Source organism: Castor canadensis, chromosome 10 (genome assembly GCF_047511655.1).
Source record: "Castor canadensis chromosome 10, mCasCan1.hap1v2, whole genome shotgun sequence".
In the NCBI taxonomy this organism is placed as follows: domain Eukaryota; kingdom Metazoa; phylum Chordata; class Mammalia; order Rodentia; family Castoridae; genus Castor; species Castor canadensis.
Genome location: NC_133395.1, coordinates 73,102,602 through 73,120,556, shown reverse-complemented (window position 1 = coordinate 73,120,556; position 17,955 = coordinate 73,102,602). Strand labels below are relative to the sequence as shown.

The following is a 17,955-nucleotide window of genomic DNA, read 5'->3' as shown; positions in this document are numbered from 1 at the left end:
CTTTGTTAGGGAACATTAATAGGCGCCTGCTGAGTTAGGGGTTTAGTTCCATGGTGGAATATTTTCCTAGCATGTTTGCAGCCCTGGGTTGCTGTCCAGCACCACTAAAATAAAATAGCAGTACATACAAATAGGCACTCCTGTAAGCACATTTTTTCCTTGGCCCACTGCACAGACATGTCTAGAAACTAGAATCCTAGAATCTTAACTCCTTCCTTGAGTAGAGGAGCTGAAATCTTCCTTCCAGCTACCTCATTCAGTCCTCTGCTTAGTCTGTTTAGTTTAGACTGAAAGATTTCCAAGTCCTGTGCATAATTTTAACTCTTTGTAGTTTCAGTGAATATTTATGATACTGAATGAAAAAGTCTAGCAGTCAAAAAACATAAGTATCTTAAATAGATTGAAGATACAATATTAAAGTATGTCAATGAATTAAGAACCTAAAAAAAGGAGTTAAAAACCCTCAATTATTGACATATGAAAGGGGAAAATTAGAAAAACTAGAAATGAAAAATGGTCCTTGAAATTAAAATCTTAAGTGGGTGAGAGATAACAGACATTTAGATAAAAGACTAGTAGATGAATCTGAGGAAACTGTACATAACACAGTTAGGTAAGATAGAGAAAACATGAAAAATACTGCACAGTATGTTTAATAGTGATTTTAGAATAGCAGGTGGAGAATATAGAATAGGTGATACTTGAATAGAAATAGCTTAAAATATTACAGAATTGGCAAAAAAGCATGAATTTATGGATTGGGTAGTGTCATGCATGAGTAGAGTAAATAAGAAATAAATTCTTGTCCAGACACATCCTGGAGAGAATCAGAAACTCCAAAGTAGGTACAATCTACAAAACATTCAGAATGCAAAAGCACAGCCCTTAAGAAGAAGTGAAGTTTAAACTGATGACTGACTTCTCAATTAAAAGGATGGATGCTAGAAGATAATGGAAGTATATTCCCAAAATGTTAAGATAAAGTATTTGTCTTTAAAAATTCGAGTTTTGTATCCAGAAGGCATATTCATTTGTAAATAGATCCTCCCTGAAAAAATTAGAATGTGAGCATTTTTGAATAAACTTTCTCAGTTCTGAATTTAGGACTGAGATAAAATAAATAGTGGTGAACTAAAAATGTTCTAAATAAAAACTGATATGAAAACAAAAAACAGCAGTAATAATTAGAATGACTAATTGAAAGATTAACAAAATAGTACTAAACCACTGGATAAAAATACATAAGATTGAGTGGTTTAATGAGTGATTGGTTGTGGTGATGATCAGGAATATTTAAAGCTGCCAGTTAACTTTGAACTTTTAAATGAAGCATGTTTGTCTTAAATTTTTAAGGATTTCAAGAAAAGAGAGCATTACAATAAATGTAAATGGCCTAATTTTACACATAACACAACTTTGTTAGATTGGGTTGGAGATAATCCAGTTGGTTGAAGTTGAGAGAAATAGCTTCTGGGATCACACCTTTAATCCTAGCTACTGGGGAGGCTGAGATCTGGAGGATTGTGGTTTGAGGTCAGTATAGGCAAATAGCTCTTGAGACCCTATCTCCAAAATAACCAGAACAAAATGGACTGGAGGTGTGGCTTAAGCACTATAGTACCTGCTTTGTAAGCCCAAATCCCCTGAGTTCAAATTGCAGTCCCACCAAAAAGCCAAAACAAAACAAAACAGGGAACCAGTTAAAATATAGTCATGAAAATGCTGGAAAAAGATTTGCCAGGAGAATACAAATCAAAAGAAAACTAAGGTAGTTTGTAATTAATATTGGACATAGTAGTTTTAACTGGATAAAGAAGGCTTTAAACAATAAAAAGGTTTAGTTCTTAGGAATATGTCTGTAAGCGTCTATGTATATAGGCTCAAAATATAGAAAGGATAAATTGAAAGAATTATAAAGAGAAAGAAATTCACAATTTAGTGGGTCATTTTAACACGATTCTCAGTAATTATAGATCACTTTGTAAGAACTACAAATTTAATGGCAAGCATAGTTAATCTGACAAAACAATAAATTGTGACAGTTATTTAGAAGTGATAATTAAAATGTTAAACATTAAAATTTGTAAGATTTTAAATTGTTTTTTAAAAATATCTTTCTGCTAAACATCCAATTCAAGTTGTAAAAGCATTATCAGAATAAGCAAAGTATATAAGGAAAAAAATGAGAAGTGAAACATTCCATGAAAACCAAAGGTTGGTCATTTTGTAAACACTTGTCAAGTTGAGTCAAAGAAAGAGAGATGATATCAAAATACAATTTTAAAATGAAGAAACCTGGACATATTACCACATTTGTACTTAACATTTGCATGTCAAATAGTTCTAGTATTCAGCAGACTTCCAGATTATAGAAGGTTACTTCACAACTCAGAGTAAACAAAGTATATAAAGAAAGACATGTTTAATATAAATCAAGTATTATCTTCCTAGGAAAACTAGGCAAGAACCAATTCACAGAAGAGTTAGACTGATTTAATTTATGAATATAGTCACATAAATTGAATATAAAAAGTAGTAGGCAGCTTCCAGAATACTATAAAATAATATTTATAATGGCCCACCTACTTCATTTATTTTTTAGGTATACAAGAGTGGATTAACATTAGAAAATGTTAGTGACAGACTAAGATAATTGTCTAAGGTTACAGTCCAAAGAACAAGAAGATGTTCAATAGATACAGAAAAAGACTGGTAAAATTCAGTGTAACTTATGATAAAAGTCCTTAGCCAGAACTTCCTTAAACAACTAAGGGTATGTATGGGACTACACTTAATGGTGAGACATTGAAGCATTCTCTTTGAAGTTAGAAACATTGTAAAAATGGCAATTTTCCCCGGGGTGGGGGGGAAGTGTGTGTTTTTTTTTTTTTTTTGTTTTATTTTGTTTTTAGGTGGTCCTAGGGGTTGAACTTGGCCTTATTCTTGTTAAGTAGGTACTCTACTACTTGAACCACACCCTCAGCTCTTTTGCTTTGGATATTTTTGAGAAAGGGTCTTGGTATTTATGCATGGGGGATGCCTAGACTGTGATCCTTCTATTTGTCATCCGGTTCAGCTGGGATGACAGGCATACACACCACCACACCTAACCGTTGGTTGAGATGGGGTCTCTTGAACTTTTTGTCGGGGCTGGCTTTGCACCAAGATTCTCCTGATCTCCATCTTCTGAGTAGCTAGGATTACAGGCTTGATTGAACCACCATACCTAGCTAAGTATGCCATTTCTAATCAATGTTAAGGCTCTTAAATTAGTCAAATAACACAAGACAAAATATAAAAGGATTAGAAAGTCATAGAAATCCTGAAATTATGTGCAGATGTTATGGTTATGCAGAAAATACAATATAGTACTCAGATAAGCTAATACAAATGAGAAAATTCTGTAAACTATATATAAGAGCAATATAAATCTGTTAGCACAGTTTTTCATTTGCAGCTTTAAGAAAGATAGCATTCTTAGTTCAGCAAAAATTTGTCATTTTAGTTTACTGAAAAGCATGATAGAAGACTTAACATGTTGAGAGATTCGTTTGTGGAATATGAGAGACAGTATTTAGTGATGTCATAATTTTGCATGCCGATTCATAATCCAATCAAAATAGAGCATGTCATTGGGCAAACTGAATCTAAAATTGAAATGGAGGAACAAGTGGCCAATAATAGTCAAATCATTTTGAAGAATTGAAAAGTGGGGACCCGTTGTTAAGACTTTTTTTTATGTGCCCTTCTGACTATAATTGGCAGTAATGAACAAAAGGACATATGGAAGTGATGGAGAATTTATAGTGGATGAATAATTACATAGAAACTGAAAGGGGATCACAAATCATTGATATCCATATGGAAAATAAAATTAGATTGTTATCATACCATGTATAAAAATAGATTACAGGTGGAATAAAGACTAAATATGAAAAACAAATCTTTAAAATTTTATTTGAAAATGAAAAATATCTTTACTTATAACCTTACCGTTCAAATGAATTTCTCAAAGATATAGGGGACGTAAGCCATATAAAAGTGATCAATATATTTGATTACATTTAAATTAAAACTTTATATGACTTTAGATACCATAGACATTGTGAAAAGAAAAATATAAGCCAATACATGTTTATAATGTAGTTGACAAAAGTTTAGTCTATAGAATTTTTTGTTTGCTTGTGGTACTGGGGATTGAACTCAGGGTCTCACGCTTGCTAGACAAGCACTCTATCATTTGAGGCATGCCTCCAGTTCTGTTGCTTTTAGTTTGTTTTTCAGATAGGGTCTCACATTAACTTTGCCTGGGCTGACTTCAAACAGCCATCGTCCTGCCTCTGCCCCTCAGCTAGCTGGGTAGTCTATAGAATTTACAGAGAAACTTTTATGAATAAAAACAAGACCAAATAGCTCAACTGAAAAAAAAAATCAAAGAAAAACTCCCACAAAATGATTTTTCATATGCACAAGGAGTCTTGCATGAGATACAGATATTTTAATGTTCTAATTAAATGTTTAATGTTTCTAATGAACTAGAAAATTAGTAAAGAAGCTATAGCATGCTGTATAGTACAATAACTAAACATGATTTAGAAATGAATGAAATAATACAAGCATCAAGGTAGATAAATCTATAAATATATGAGTAAAGAATGTGAGTTTAAGGATGTATTTTCACATTTAATCTTCTGAAGTCTTGATTTTGAACCTCTAAACAGAATTGTAAATAATAATTTTCTGTTCTTTATAAAGACATATATGTTCACTGTTCCTTTTCTCTGGAATATGCTTAATTCCAATGAATAGTTTCTTTTTAGACCTTCGGTTCGTCTATCATAATCCAAGTCTCTTAGAGTAACATTTTAAGATTTTTTTTTGTGCATGTTTTTACTGCTTATTGCATTTTTTTTCCTGTTTCTTTTTTGTTGTATGGTATTTTGAACTCAGGACCTCAGGACCTTGCCTGACTTTTGCCTCAGTCAGGCAAGCACTGTACCACTTGAGCCGCACCCCCAGCATGTTTATGCCTTAGTTAGTTTTCAGGTAGGGTTTCACATTTTTGCTTCATCTGGCCTTTGACTCCACTCCTCCTATCTGCACCTTCCCACATAGCTGGAATCACAGGTGTATCACCATCGTATCCAGCTTATTGATGACTTGCTAACTTTTTGTCTGGATTGTCCCCAATCTGTGATCCTCCCCATTTCTTCCTTCTGAGTAAGTGGGATTACAGATGTGAGCCACTCTGTTCGGCCTTATTGTATTTCTTGCTGAGGTGTGTGTGAGTAAATTAGATTTTCCACAGCTAAAAAGCCTTCATCCTTCCCCACCTGAGGACCCCCCACTGCTGCCCACATGAGAAACCAGTGTGACCGCTTTCTATTTTGCTTCTTCTGAACCTGGTGTGTAACAGCCTGAATCTGTACTCACCTGAACTGATTTGAAATTAGAAGTGTAGCAAGCTTTCTTGAGCTCCTGTTCCTCCTGATCTAACTGGGGGTGACTGGAGATGCAGAAAGGACAAATGGTAGAAGACAGACGTGCATAAAGGTGGGGACCTGGGTGTGCTGGGCGCTCAGATAGAGATGCACAACAGCTGCGTTGCTTCTTTTCTCTAATTCTTCTTTTACTTTGCTTCTTTTCTCTGTCTTTAAAACCTTAACTTCGAAAGTCTTTCTTCTTTACTATTTAAAGTCTCTTGCCATAGGCTTGCACTGTCCCATGTTCTCTCTTTAGCTTTCTTAAAGTCTCCATGCTCAGACTTGCACTGTCACATGTTTCCTCTCATCTCTAGAATAACTCAGCAGCAGCAGCAGCAGCAGCAACCCACCAATCAATCCATCCCCCATGAAAAAATACCCTTGCATCCTCCTTCAGGGAGTCTTTTATATCCAGTGGTAAACAAGAAGGTGGAGCAACAGTTCTCTGGGAGGGGGTGTGACGTTGTAAAAAGAGAAACCTGCATTCCTACTTCTGTGAATGTAAACAATTTAGGAAAGTATCTGTGCTTTCTTCCTGTCTTCTGTGGCTGGGGCCTTGCCAAACTCAGCCTGTAGATCATTGAGCACAACTGTGCTTATGTCACGTTCTCATAGGCTTCTCATAATCCACTCCCTACAGGAACTAGATTTAGAGTGAATAAGATATGAAGGAAATATAGTTATTCTTGTTTGGAAGGGCTCTTGTGATCTAGTAGGCTAGATAGTCTTAGGAAAAGACTTCTTCCTTTTGTAGGTAGTTTTCTCATTCATTTACTAAAGAGTAAAGTCTTTTGAATACAGATAATATTTTGCTCTTCATAGTTAGAGGTACAGTGTAGGAGGTGTAGCTCATTGGTAGAGCACTTGACTAGCACACGTGAGGCTCAGGGTTTGATCCCTAGCACTGCAAACATGACAAAGCATAAATCATAAATATTTAGAACTAGATGACCCCCATAGTTTCTTGTTTCATATAATATATATATGTATATAATATAAATACTATTTATGTTTTTCAGAACTTAAACAAACAAGCATATGATTTGGCAAAAGCTTTACTGAAGAGGACAGCTCAAGCTATCGAGCCATATATTACCAATGTGAGTTTTGTAATTGGTTGTCAGAGAATTAAACCAAAATTTTAAAGTCTGTTAGAAGCAAAATTTCAGCAAGTAGAATATACTTTTTAAATTTTGTGGTGTTTTAACTAGAAAGTAATGCAGTTTTTCTCTTCCTTTCTTAAATTATTCTTAGTTAATATGTTCTGAAAGCTTAGTTCTCATCTTTTTCTTTTTTAAACTTACCATACATTGATAATATGAGGGGATTTCATTGTAGTAATTACATGCATACAGTGTACCTTGAACAAGTTCACGCTCCATCATATTCCCATTCCTCCTCTCTGACTCTTTTTCCCTTCTTTCAAACAGTGTTTGGTGGGTTTCATTATGCTGTCTTTATATGTATATATGCAGCATACTTCCATCCTCTTCATTCCTCAGTATCCTTTCCTTCCCTCCTTTCCTTTCAGATAATCTCTCTCTACACCCCCCCCCCCCCATCATCTTGTTTGTTCATTCGTTTCTTTCAAATTGCTCAGAAGTATTTGGGTTAGCAAGATACACTGTTTCTAATGTTAGAGTTAAAGATAATTAGATAAAACATATGGAACTTTTTATTCAGAAGATTGTTTACCACTTTTTGGAGATTAAATTGATTGTACAAGAAGAAGATAGGAACCAAGACCTAGAATTTTAAAGCAAGGTGATTGGCAGTTGCATTTTGGTGCCAGTTGCTTATCTATTACTATCCCTGCGAGATACCATATCTCCCTTTTCTAAGAAAGGGGAAGATTTGCAATGAAAAGAGCCCTTGAAGTTTAATCCTAATTCTGCTTACTTAGGACTGACTATCTATGTTTGTTTCAGGAGTATATTTTAACTGCTAGGTTGTACTCCATAGAATACAATGGGAATGGTGTCTCTTGGAACACCAGTCTAGAATATATTGTTAATGGTAGACCCTGGAATTAACTGTTCCATCTTTCTACATGCCTTCTGTTTTCCCCTGTCTCTAAACAAGGAGAGGATACAGGTTTGTCTTCTTGAAAAAAGCAGGAAAGACTTTTTTAATTACGCATTTAATTCTTTTGAGATTTACTGAAAGTTATAGGAAGTTTATTACCCCCCCGTATGTTATAGGGTACATTATACATAAGAAAGGTTTTAGACGTATTTTTAATTTTTAAAAATCATGGAATCTGGGTTACTTGTGAAAATTATGGGAGAGGATATTATTTGTCTTTACAGTGGTGTCAAAATAAAAATTTAGAAGTGTTTCATAACTGTTGAATTGAAGCTCTAAGTTAGAAAATTTTTTTTTCTTTTATTATTCATATGTGCATACAAGGCTTGGTTCATTTTTCCCCCCACCCCCTCCCTTACCCCCGACTAAGTTAGAAAAATTAAAATGAAAGAGAATTTGGCAAATTTTGTAGTGTGTATATCAGACCATAGGCCACACCTAGGGCACCATGTGAATTGCCATCTTGATGCTGAATAGTTTAGGCCTAGCATTGCCACTGCTCTATCAAGGAATAGTGACACTGTAAATTGAAGACCAGCCACTGGCTCTGACAAAAATAAACCTTGTCAATTTTGACTTGCAGCATTCATGGCTTAGATGTTTTTTATAGAGATGGATGGCTTGCCAGCTTGAGGGGCAGCCTGAGGCCAGGACTGGGGTGGGGACAAGGTGAGGCCATAAACACTGAAGTCTGTACTGGTGCCCAGTCTATCCTTACACCATGTTGTGGGAGAAGGGTCACAAGGTATAATTTTTTTAAAGCCAAGATATGAAAAGATACCATTGAAAGATGGACTTTGACAGTACATATGTTATAAAGCAGTACATTGGTAAATCTCCAGTTTTGTTTTATATGCCCTCAAAGACCTGAACATGTTGACCCTAGCTTAAACATTCTGATTAACTAACTGCTCCATTCCTTTCCCTTCCTTCAAGTCCTTCTGAATGACCATTTCTGTGGCCCAGTTGAGCACACTTGCTGAGCTCCTCCTGGTGGTCATTTGTTAAACTGATTCTGCTAAGCCAGATTTTTTTTTTTTTTTTAGAGTAATATTTGTTTATTTTGATGCCTTTTTCTGACATAAAAATAAGGACAAAACCTATACCATGATGATATCTCTTACAGGCTTGAGGAAAATAAATATTTGATTGATGTAATTAAAGAAAAGGGAATAAAACTTATTTATTGGCATTTCATGATATTAGGTTCATGATACCATTATCTTCATTTCTGGGTATGTTTGAAAATTCATAACAAAAGTTAATGAACACAGTTAAAGAATGTTAAGGAAATAGTTTTTCTAATCTCAGATAAATGAGTGGAAAAACACATTCCTGACATTTATACCTTATGTTATGTTAATTTCTTGCCTCTAGAAATAGATGACCATAGTTTCTTATACTCTGAGAATTGGGTGATGGGGGTAGTGCAGAGGGCAGGGGACTAGGAAAATAGTCCTAGCACACTTTCAGTTACATACTTATTTCTAGTATATGTCCATTATTTTCTTACATCTGTCTCTTCTTGAGGGTCCAGGGGATTGAGACAGTCTCACCATGTATCTCAGATGGTGGCCTCAATCTTGAGGTTCTCCTGCTTTACCCTCTCAAATTTAGTCTTTTTAGTTTTCTATGCCAAACCTGTGTAATTATGGGTAAAATCACCTTGTAGTAAACATAATTGTCTTACAGGATAAAATTAGTACAATGTTAGATATCATTCTCAACCCTTGGTAGACTTGCTAGATGAACTAACCATTGTTTGCTTATTTTCCTAGTATATAATTAGCAAATAAGGAGTAAGATACTGAGGTGATAGAAATCCCATTTCTCTTTTCTGTTACTCAATTTTACTCTCATGCATACTGACACATTCAAGTTTGTTCTTTATAAATAGTGATTCTTACATACATAAACACTTAAGAGAACAGTGTGGTGTACTTTTGTTTGTTTTTCTTTTGAGATAGGGCCTCTCTATGTTGCCCATGCTTATAGCCTTGAGTGATTCTTCTGCCCCAGCCTCCTGAGTAGCTGGGATTGCAGGTACTTACTGCTGCACACTGCAGATTATTTTTTAAAAATAGAATTAGTTGTATTGTGATAACACAGGAAACTAAAGAATACATATTTTTATATTTAAAAAAAGGTGATAGCAGTATCAAAAAGGAAAAAGTACATAGTAACTATTCAACATGGATCACTTCTTACTGATGTTCTTTTCACCAGATCTTTTACTCACAAGTTTTAGGATACAGCACCAAATTAGTTTGTTGAACTGAAATTTCAGAGCCTTGTTGAAATAAGTAAAATTGGTTAAATTGCTTAACCTCAGTAAATGTCAGTTTTCACAAATGTGAATTGGAGTTAATACTTGGTGTGGTGGTAGAGAATGTTATTTAATGTAGTAGAGAATGTTAATTTAATGTAAAGGCATTTTTGTACTTGAAATTAATTATGTAAATCTGAGGCAGATTTTATTGTTGACTTGTGACTTTCATTAGGTAGTGAATGTTATTAAAAATTTTAAGAAGTAGTATGTCAATTTGCAAATGAATTTTTGCTAATGATTTTTGGAAGAAAATATTTTAGTCATACCTATTGTCTGGCCACTAAATTTTGAGCCCTTATGGAGGGCTTGGCTTGTTTTACTTAGATTTATATTAGAATATGTGTTGCATATTATGTCTTTATTTCTCAGATATGTATTGGATGCCCATTCTGTCAGGTTCTTGTTATACAACGAGGAAGACCAGCTTGGTTACTGCTTTTTTTGGAGACTGTAAGAGTTCAGTGAATGTTTTTTTTTTTTTAAATGCAATTTGTAAAAAGTTAAATCAGAGACTGATTTTTTTTTTTCCCATTTTCAAGTAAGTTTTTTTCCAGACAATGATGATGGTTTGACCACCGTGGTGGCCAGATTGAAAAGGATTATTGTTCTTCATTAAGGAAAGGTAGATTGAGGGATATTACTTTAGTGCTTTTAAACAGGAGAAAATTTGTGAACGGAAACAAAAAAGCCACTTTATTTTCAACCTGAATAAGAATTTAATCTCTTGATGTCTTGAAATTACTTTTCCACAAAGTTGATATATAACAAAGAAAAGAATCAAATTTGTTCTTTTCTCCTTTTCTTGGTTAAGTAGTCTGTAATGGTTCATAGACCTAAAAGACTTCATTTAAAAGTAATCCAAGAACTAAAAAATAAGCAGAAAAGATACAGAAATGTGAAATCCCTGACTCTGTACTTTCAATATGGAAAGCAAAAAACCTAATACACCAAGTTGTAGGCTGTCAGAAGAGATCAGGGAAGCTTATATGGTAGAATCTGTAACTCCTTCTCTGAAGAGACAAAGAAAGCTGTTAAGAATATGTGGAGTATGATTTAGGTTAATTTTTCATAGTTTTGAAAGATTTTGTTTCATGTTTTGGTGGGACTGGGGTTTGAACTCAGGATGTTGCACTTGCAAAGCAGGTGCTCTACTGCTTGAGCTATACCTCTGGTCCATTTTTGCTCTGGTTATTTTGGAGATGGGGGTCTCTCGAACTATTTCTCCAGACTGGCCTTGAACTGTGGCTCTCCTGATCTCAGCCTCCCAAGTAGCTAGGAATACATGTGTAAGCCACTGATGCCCAGACAGTTTTGGAAGACTTTTAAGATAGGAAGCAACTCAATAGTAATATGATGAATGACCTCAGTGTGGAAACTAGTTTAAAACTGGCTGCCTGTGTTTGTGTGTGCTTTTAGTTGATTTTAATATTACAAACCTTATACATATATACAGTTTATTAGAATGTAAAAGGAGATAAAAAGGACTAGAAAGGTTGTTTTTCTTTAAAAATATGAAACTTTTTTTTTTGATGGTACTGGGGTTTGAACTCAGGCTCTTACTTGCTAGGCAGATGCTCTACCACTTTAGCTATACCACCAGATCTTCTTTGTTTTAGTTACTTTTCAGGTAGGGTTTTGTATTTTGCCAAGGAATGGTCTCAGACTGCATCTTCCTACCTACTACCTTCCTCATAGGTATCACAGAAGTGTACCACCATGCTTGGCTTGAAAGTTTTGTTTTAGATGCTGCTGTTTTCCATATGCTCAGATAAACAAGTTATGACTCCTTGCCTTTAAATATTTATCTAGTGAGGTGATTAAAACACTGTATTAGAGTTTTCCATAGAGAAAGAACCACGTGAGGAAATTTCTTATGACAATTGGCTTATGCTTTTATGGAGGCTGACAAAGGCCCCCATAAGCTGTCTACAAGCTGCAGAACCTGGGAAGCCGATAGTTTTAACTATCAGTCAAGGCCAAAGGCCTGAGACCTGAGAGGAGGTTTGCTGGTGCAAGTCTTGGTGTCCAAAGAACCTGTGGTTCTGATGTCCAAAGACAGGAGAAGAAGGGTGCCTCAGCTCCAGAAGGGAGAAAATAAATTTACCTTCCTCTGCCTTTTTGTTCTGTGTGGGCTCCCAGTTGATTGGATGGTGTCTGTGCTCACTGAGGGCAGTGTTCCTCACCCAGTCCGTGAATCCAGTCACCTCTGGAAACATCCTGGAGAACACGTGTAGAAATAATGCTTTACCAGTAATCCAGGTATCCCTTAATCCAGTCAAGTTGACACTGAAATTTGCCATCACAGGTAGATACAGTGTGTATCATAATGGAGAACAAAATTTGTTAGGAAGGTAGATGATTTGCTGATGTATTAATTGATGGCTCAGTACAAATTGCCTGTCTCATATTGTGTACAAGATGAATTCCATGCTTTATCTTCTCTAGTAGGTTTTCCACCTACTCTTAGAAAATGTTTTGATATGTCAAGTTTGGCTTTGTATAAAATAATAATGATTTTAATAACTGTTGAAAGTTCATTTTATCTATAGTGTTTCTACTAATAACAAATTTCTTTCTCCTTAAAAGTTTTTTAATCAGGTTCTGATGCTTGGGAAAACATCTATCAGCGATTTGTCAGAGCATGTCTTTGACCTAATTTTGGAACTGTACAATATTGATAGTCATTTGCTGCTGTCTGTTTTACCCCAGCTTGAGTTTAAATTAAAGGTAACTATTGTAAAAATAATGATTCTCTCAACCAGGTTAGCAAAGAGCATTATTTTTGGCTTTTAAATTCTTACCATAGTTTTAACTGGATGTAACAGATGAGGGAGTATCTTACCATTATTTACTCACCTGGTGCTTTGCCTGTCTGTGTATCTCCAGTGCTTGGCATGGTGTCTAGCAGGTAATAGCTGCTTAATGAATGTTTAGTAGCATGACATTTTACTACACATTCTGTTTTCTGGATTGATTCTAGGATTTGGCTAACTCTTGTGATCATAGCTATGCATTGAGTTATATTTTCAAAGTGGTATTGATAGCAGATCCCTTAATTGGGCCATAAAAATAGTCTAGAGCTTATTATACACATAGTGTGAAGTGTTTTCTTTCTTTTTTTTTCTCATTTTCTTTGTTTTGGTGGTACTGGGGTTTGAATCCAAGGTTTCACTCTTGTTAGGCCAGTGTTCTACCACTTGCTCAATGCCCACAGCCGTTTTTGGCTTTACTTATTTTTCAGATAGGGTCTCATGTTTTTGCTTGGGATGGTCTTGGGGACTGTGATCTTCCTACCTGTGCCCCCTGCCATAGTTAGGTTACAAGCGTGCACACCAGCATGCCTGGTTTATTTTTTGAGATGAGGATCTTTTTAGTTTTTTGTGGGTTGGCCTTAACCTTCTGTCTTTCCAATTTCTGTCTGCTAATAGCTGGTATTGCAGGTGTGTGCTACCATGCTTGGTCCTGAAATGTTTTCCTTTAGTCTTACTATTGTATAGTTCCCTATGTTGGAAGTTTGTTTACTTTTCACATAGTGATCTGTGAACTCTTTTATTAGCATGCCCTTATTGTCTTGGGATTAAATTATGCTGTAAAATTGAGGTTGTTTCCAGAGTTGGGGAATATGCTTTCCTCTGTCAAATCATTACAGGAAGATTAAATAAAGCTGGTTACATAATTATTAACCTTTGATGATCCCAATGAAAAGGTCTTAAATGATTTCCATGTGGCATGTCTTATTTCTAAAAATTTTGATTTGCCCCTTTCAAAACCAAAATAAAATAATTCACATTGGTAGTATGGACACTCTAAATAACCAGTAAGTTATTATCCTTATTATAGGCTGCAATATGTTTTTGGTGTATTTTTCAAGTGAGCCATTTGATTACTTGGCCTCCCTGCACCCTTCTTAATGTGGCTAGCAATTTTGGTGAGGCAAGATAGTCACACTTCTAATTATTTGTTGGTTTATCTGATTTTCTCTAGTAAAAGCATAGAGTAAACGCTATGCGCATTTTCCTACACACTATGAGAAATGTAAAAATAAGGAAGTTATCATCCCTGCTTTCAGCCAACTTAACATCTAGTATGGGAGGAAGAGGAAAAAAAATCCAGATCTAATAAGAGGCCAGATATTGTAAGTGTCGTAAGAGATACTAACAGCATACAATTGAAGCAAAGGATACAGCATGCAGAAGCATATAGAGGTAGGAAGGTGCTGGATGAATTTGTGGAACACAAATAATTATAGTTGGAAGGTTAGTATAAGTTTTAAGTCACTCCTATGAATATTAGAATCTGCTTGTGGAGCCTTAGTAAATAAGTAGTTTTCCAGGTGAATCAGAATTTATGTGAGTTAAGTCCAGGCATCAGGTTGGTTTGTTTTGAAGCTTCAGAGATTATTGTAATGTAGTCACAGCTGAGAAGTACTTATTTAGAGATCAGTTAGGTCATATTGAGTGGTAGCTTGAGGCATCTCTTTTTTTCTTTAAAAACAATTGTATAGTGCTATTCAGAGCACCCTGAATACTAGTGTTGTTTGATAGACCTGATTGCTACACTTTATGTTTAAGTCTAGCATTGTGACTTGCTCATTCATTTCACTGTTGTGTCGTTGGTGGTGCCAAACTCAACAGTAATAACAAGTTTTCATATTCAGAGTGCCTGCAACATAATATTTAAGTTAGAAATTCTAACTTTTGCATATGCAAAGCATTGTCATTATGCTGTTGAACTTCCTTCAGGAATCTGGTACATGTAGATTAATTGACTTTCCTATTGGGAGACTTCAGCACATAATTGTTTCTAAAGTACAGTCAAGCAGAGTTCTCTGTTTACTGTAGGCCTGGCCTCTACCAGTGTTTGCACATTTTTTTTCAAGAGGTTTTGGTAGGGTTTTGAATTGGAGACTGATTAGAAATAAGCCTCAATTACGGGAGGGGCCTCTTAGATTTAATCAAACTTTTGAGACATTTTCATGTAAGAGTACTGCTTTAATGTAATTTGAGATGATTAGAGCACTTGTTATGCCATTTAATTTTGTGAAAGGTATAGTGAGCATTTTTATGTAATTTATCATTTGGGGCTCATAAAAGATTTTCTGTGAATTGGAGAATAAGGACAGTCATGGAGTAGGTTATGTTCTTCAATTTCTACTTCATAGTTTTAAAAGCAGTTGTGTTTTGTTTTAGAGTAATGATAATGAGGAACGACTCCAAGTTGTGAAGCTGCTGGCAAAAATGTTTGGGGCAAAGGATTCAGAATTGGCTTCTCAAAACAAACCACTTTGGCAGTGCTACTTGGGAAGGTATATGATTTTTGGTTTACTGTTTAAAAGTAATACATGTTTTTATCTACTTAGATTTTTTTTAAACATTATCCACGTATAGCTATGTTCTCTGAAATAATAAAAATGAAGATTTATGCATTTAAATTTTGAATGTTGTGTAACAGTTGACTGTATTTAAAATTTGCCTTAATCTTTTTAATCTTTTGTCCTTAGTAATTTTTAAAAGTTGATACCTTTAAAAAACTATTTCATGTGATATTTCAACTGTAAAATTAAAATGTATTATTTTAATGCCGGGATTAATTCCAGTTGAAAATGCCTCTTGGGGAGACATAGCTTCTCTACAAAAAGCTGTATTTAATTAGGTTATTTGGAGATACTAAAAGGATAAAATTATAAACCATACAAAAAAATAAATGATTGTATTTCCTAATTTTTCTTCAATATTTCTTAATTAAAGGGAAGTGGTAAACTGGGTTCCTCATTCTTTTAGTGGTCCATAAAACTTTGGCTGAAAAATTTTGAGTGTGTTTATATTCTTTTCTGTGGGGGTGGGTTCATTTCCTTACTTTTTCTGCAGAGGTCCTGACCTTGATAATACTAAAAGCACTATAGATATTCTGACTGAAACCTACTTTGACCCTGAAAAAAAGGAGGATTTTTTTTTTATTGCCTCAAATTATTATCATAATAAACAATGCAGTTAAGTCATTAAGAAACCAGTAAATAAAATAGGATTTAAAGATTCTGATTCTATTTTTGGTTCCCTCCTTGGGGGTGGGGCAGTATTGGGGTTTGAGCTCAGGGCCATGTGCTTGCCAGGCAAGCCCTGGACCACTTAAGCCTTTCTCCAAAGTCCCTGTTTTGCTTTAGTTAGATGTTTTTTTTTTTTTTTTTGGCCAACAGCCAGCCTGGACCATGATCCTCCTATTTATGCCTCCCTTGTAGCTGGGATCACAGGCATGTGCCCCTACACCTGGCTTCTTGATTGAGATTGGGGTTTCACTAACTTTTTGCCCAGGCTGGCCTCAAACCATGACTAACCTACCTTCTTTCCTTTTACTTCTTCCTTCCCTCCCTTACTTACTCAGGTCCTCATGCTTGTAAGTGCTTTACCACTTGAGCATCCATCCCCCTCCCGTCCCCCCAGTCCTATTGCTGTTATCTTTGTGTTGAAATACTTCCATTGGTTTCACCACTTTTCTTTTCCATTTTAATAACAATTCTTAGTTATTATAGTAAATCTAATCCTTTGGTCTGGTTTTTTTTTTAAATATGCACAGTGAAGATATAAATCTACGTATGTGTTTGTTGAGCTTTAAATTTATAATCTCATTTTTTAGTTTTTATGTCACTCAATGAGAATATTTAATTAGGAAGTTAATAAATATTAGCACATTGTGATTTTTTTTTCCCCTTGGCAGTGAGGGACAGTATTTTATAAGTTTAAATTATGTAACCCAATTTCAAGTCTATTTCATTTAAGGTTTTGGAGCAGAAATACACTTTTAATGTACAGCCATACATCATTTAAGGACAGGGATAATTTTGAGAAATGCATTGTTAATTTTGTTGTATACTTACACATACTAGGATGGTTAAGACATCACAGGTAATTTTAATGGACTACTGTTGTATAAATCATATGACATTGACTAAAATGTTGTTAGGTGATACATTGCTGTATAAATATTTGTTGTATTTTTAAATTAGGACTTGGATTGGCCAGACTTATTTTATAGGTTTCCAGGGGGAAAACTGTAATTTAAACATATGTCACTTTTTTGTTACTTTGTAAATTTTCCTCTTAATATTCATGGCATGAAACAGTATTAAATATTACTGAAATTTGAGGTGAGGGTGTTGCTTAGTGGTTATAACACTAACCTAATGTGCACAAGGCCTTGGGGTTTGATGCCCAGCACCACAAAAACAACAACAACAACAACAAAAAAACAAAACCACCCTCAAAGTAAAACAAACAAAACTCCACCAAACCAAGGATCTAAAATATTTTAAAGATGTTTTAGTATTTCTGTTATAACAATTTTAAGTTATATGGTTAGTTGATAAATGATAAAAGTATATAGGACTAAATACTTTTATTCAAAACACTCAAACATGTGCCCATAGGCTAGATTTTACAACTGTTTTTTAGAGAGGGAGACAGAACTTCATAGAGCCAACACATTTTTCTAATAAGAAACTTTCTGAGTTAATTTTGTTAATTTTCAAGGTTCTTTTCCTCCTTTATATAAATGCTCATCTTTTTTTCTTACGGTATTGGGTGATATAAGATTTGAGAGATATAAGATTGGGTGATATAAGATTTTACAGAGTTAATATATTTAAAAATACTGAATGGAAAGCTTTGGCTTCATTTTCATGTTATTGATACTTAACCAAATTAAAAGAAACCACTGTTTTACATTCCATGATGAACTATTGTGTATAGACTTCGAATATCCGTGATTGAGAGACAATAGACATCATGTGCTTCTTGATGATGGAACCCAGTACCATCTATGAAGTAGTCTTGCTAAAGAAACTGAATCCCAGGATGATCAAGTAGCTCTAAAGACCAGTTTCTGAGACTTAGAATTGAGGGGAGCCTGTTGATTGACAATCAGAATAATAGAATTAGGGAAATCTAAACTGGGAGAATACTGTATACATGCATCTGTGTGTGTGTGTGTGTGTGTGTGTGTGTGCGCGCGCGCACGCGTACCTACACCAGTTGTTCACCAAATTATAAAGGAAAAAAGGAGAGA

At 34.9% G+C, this 17,955-nt stretch overlaps 1 protein-coding gene across 7 annotated transcripts in view; it reads left to right on the top strand.

Moving 5' to 3' along the window:
- The window catches only part of Pds5b (PDS5 cohesin associated factor B), a 197,147-nt gene that overhangs the window by 80,446 nt on the left and 98,746 nt on the right, over positions 1-17,955 (top strand). For 6 of the 7 annotated variants that reach the window (XM_074043569.1, XM_074043568.1, XM_074043572.1 and 3 more), the window contains exons 7-9: positions 6,503-6,583; positions 12,484-12,624; positions 15,087-15,202. In XM_074043569.1, coding sequence (XP_073899670.1) covers positions 6,503-6,583; positions 12,484-12,624; positions 15,087-15,202 — 338 coding nt within the window. The remainder of the gene's footprint in view (positions 1-6,502; positions 6,584-12,483; positions 12,625-15,086; positions 15,203-17,955) is intronic. The other variant, XM_074043570.1, reaches the window with a different exon arrangement.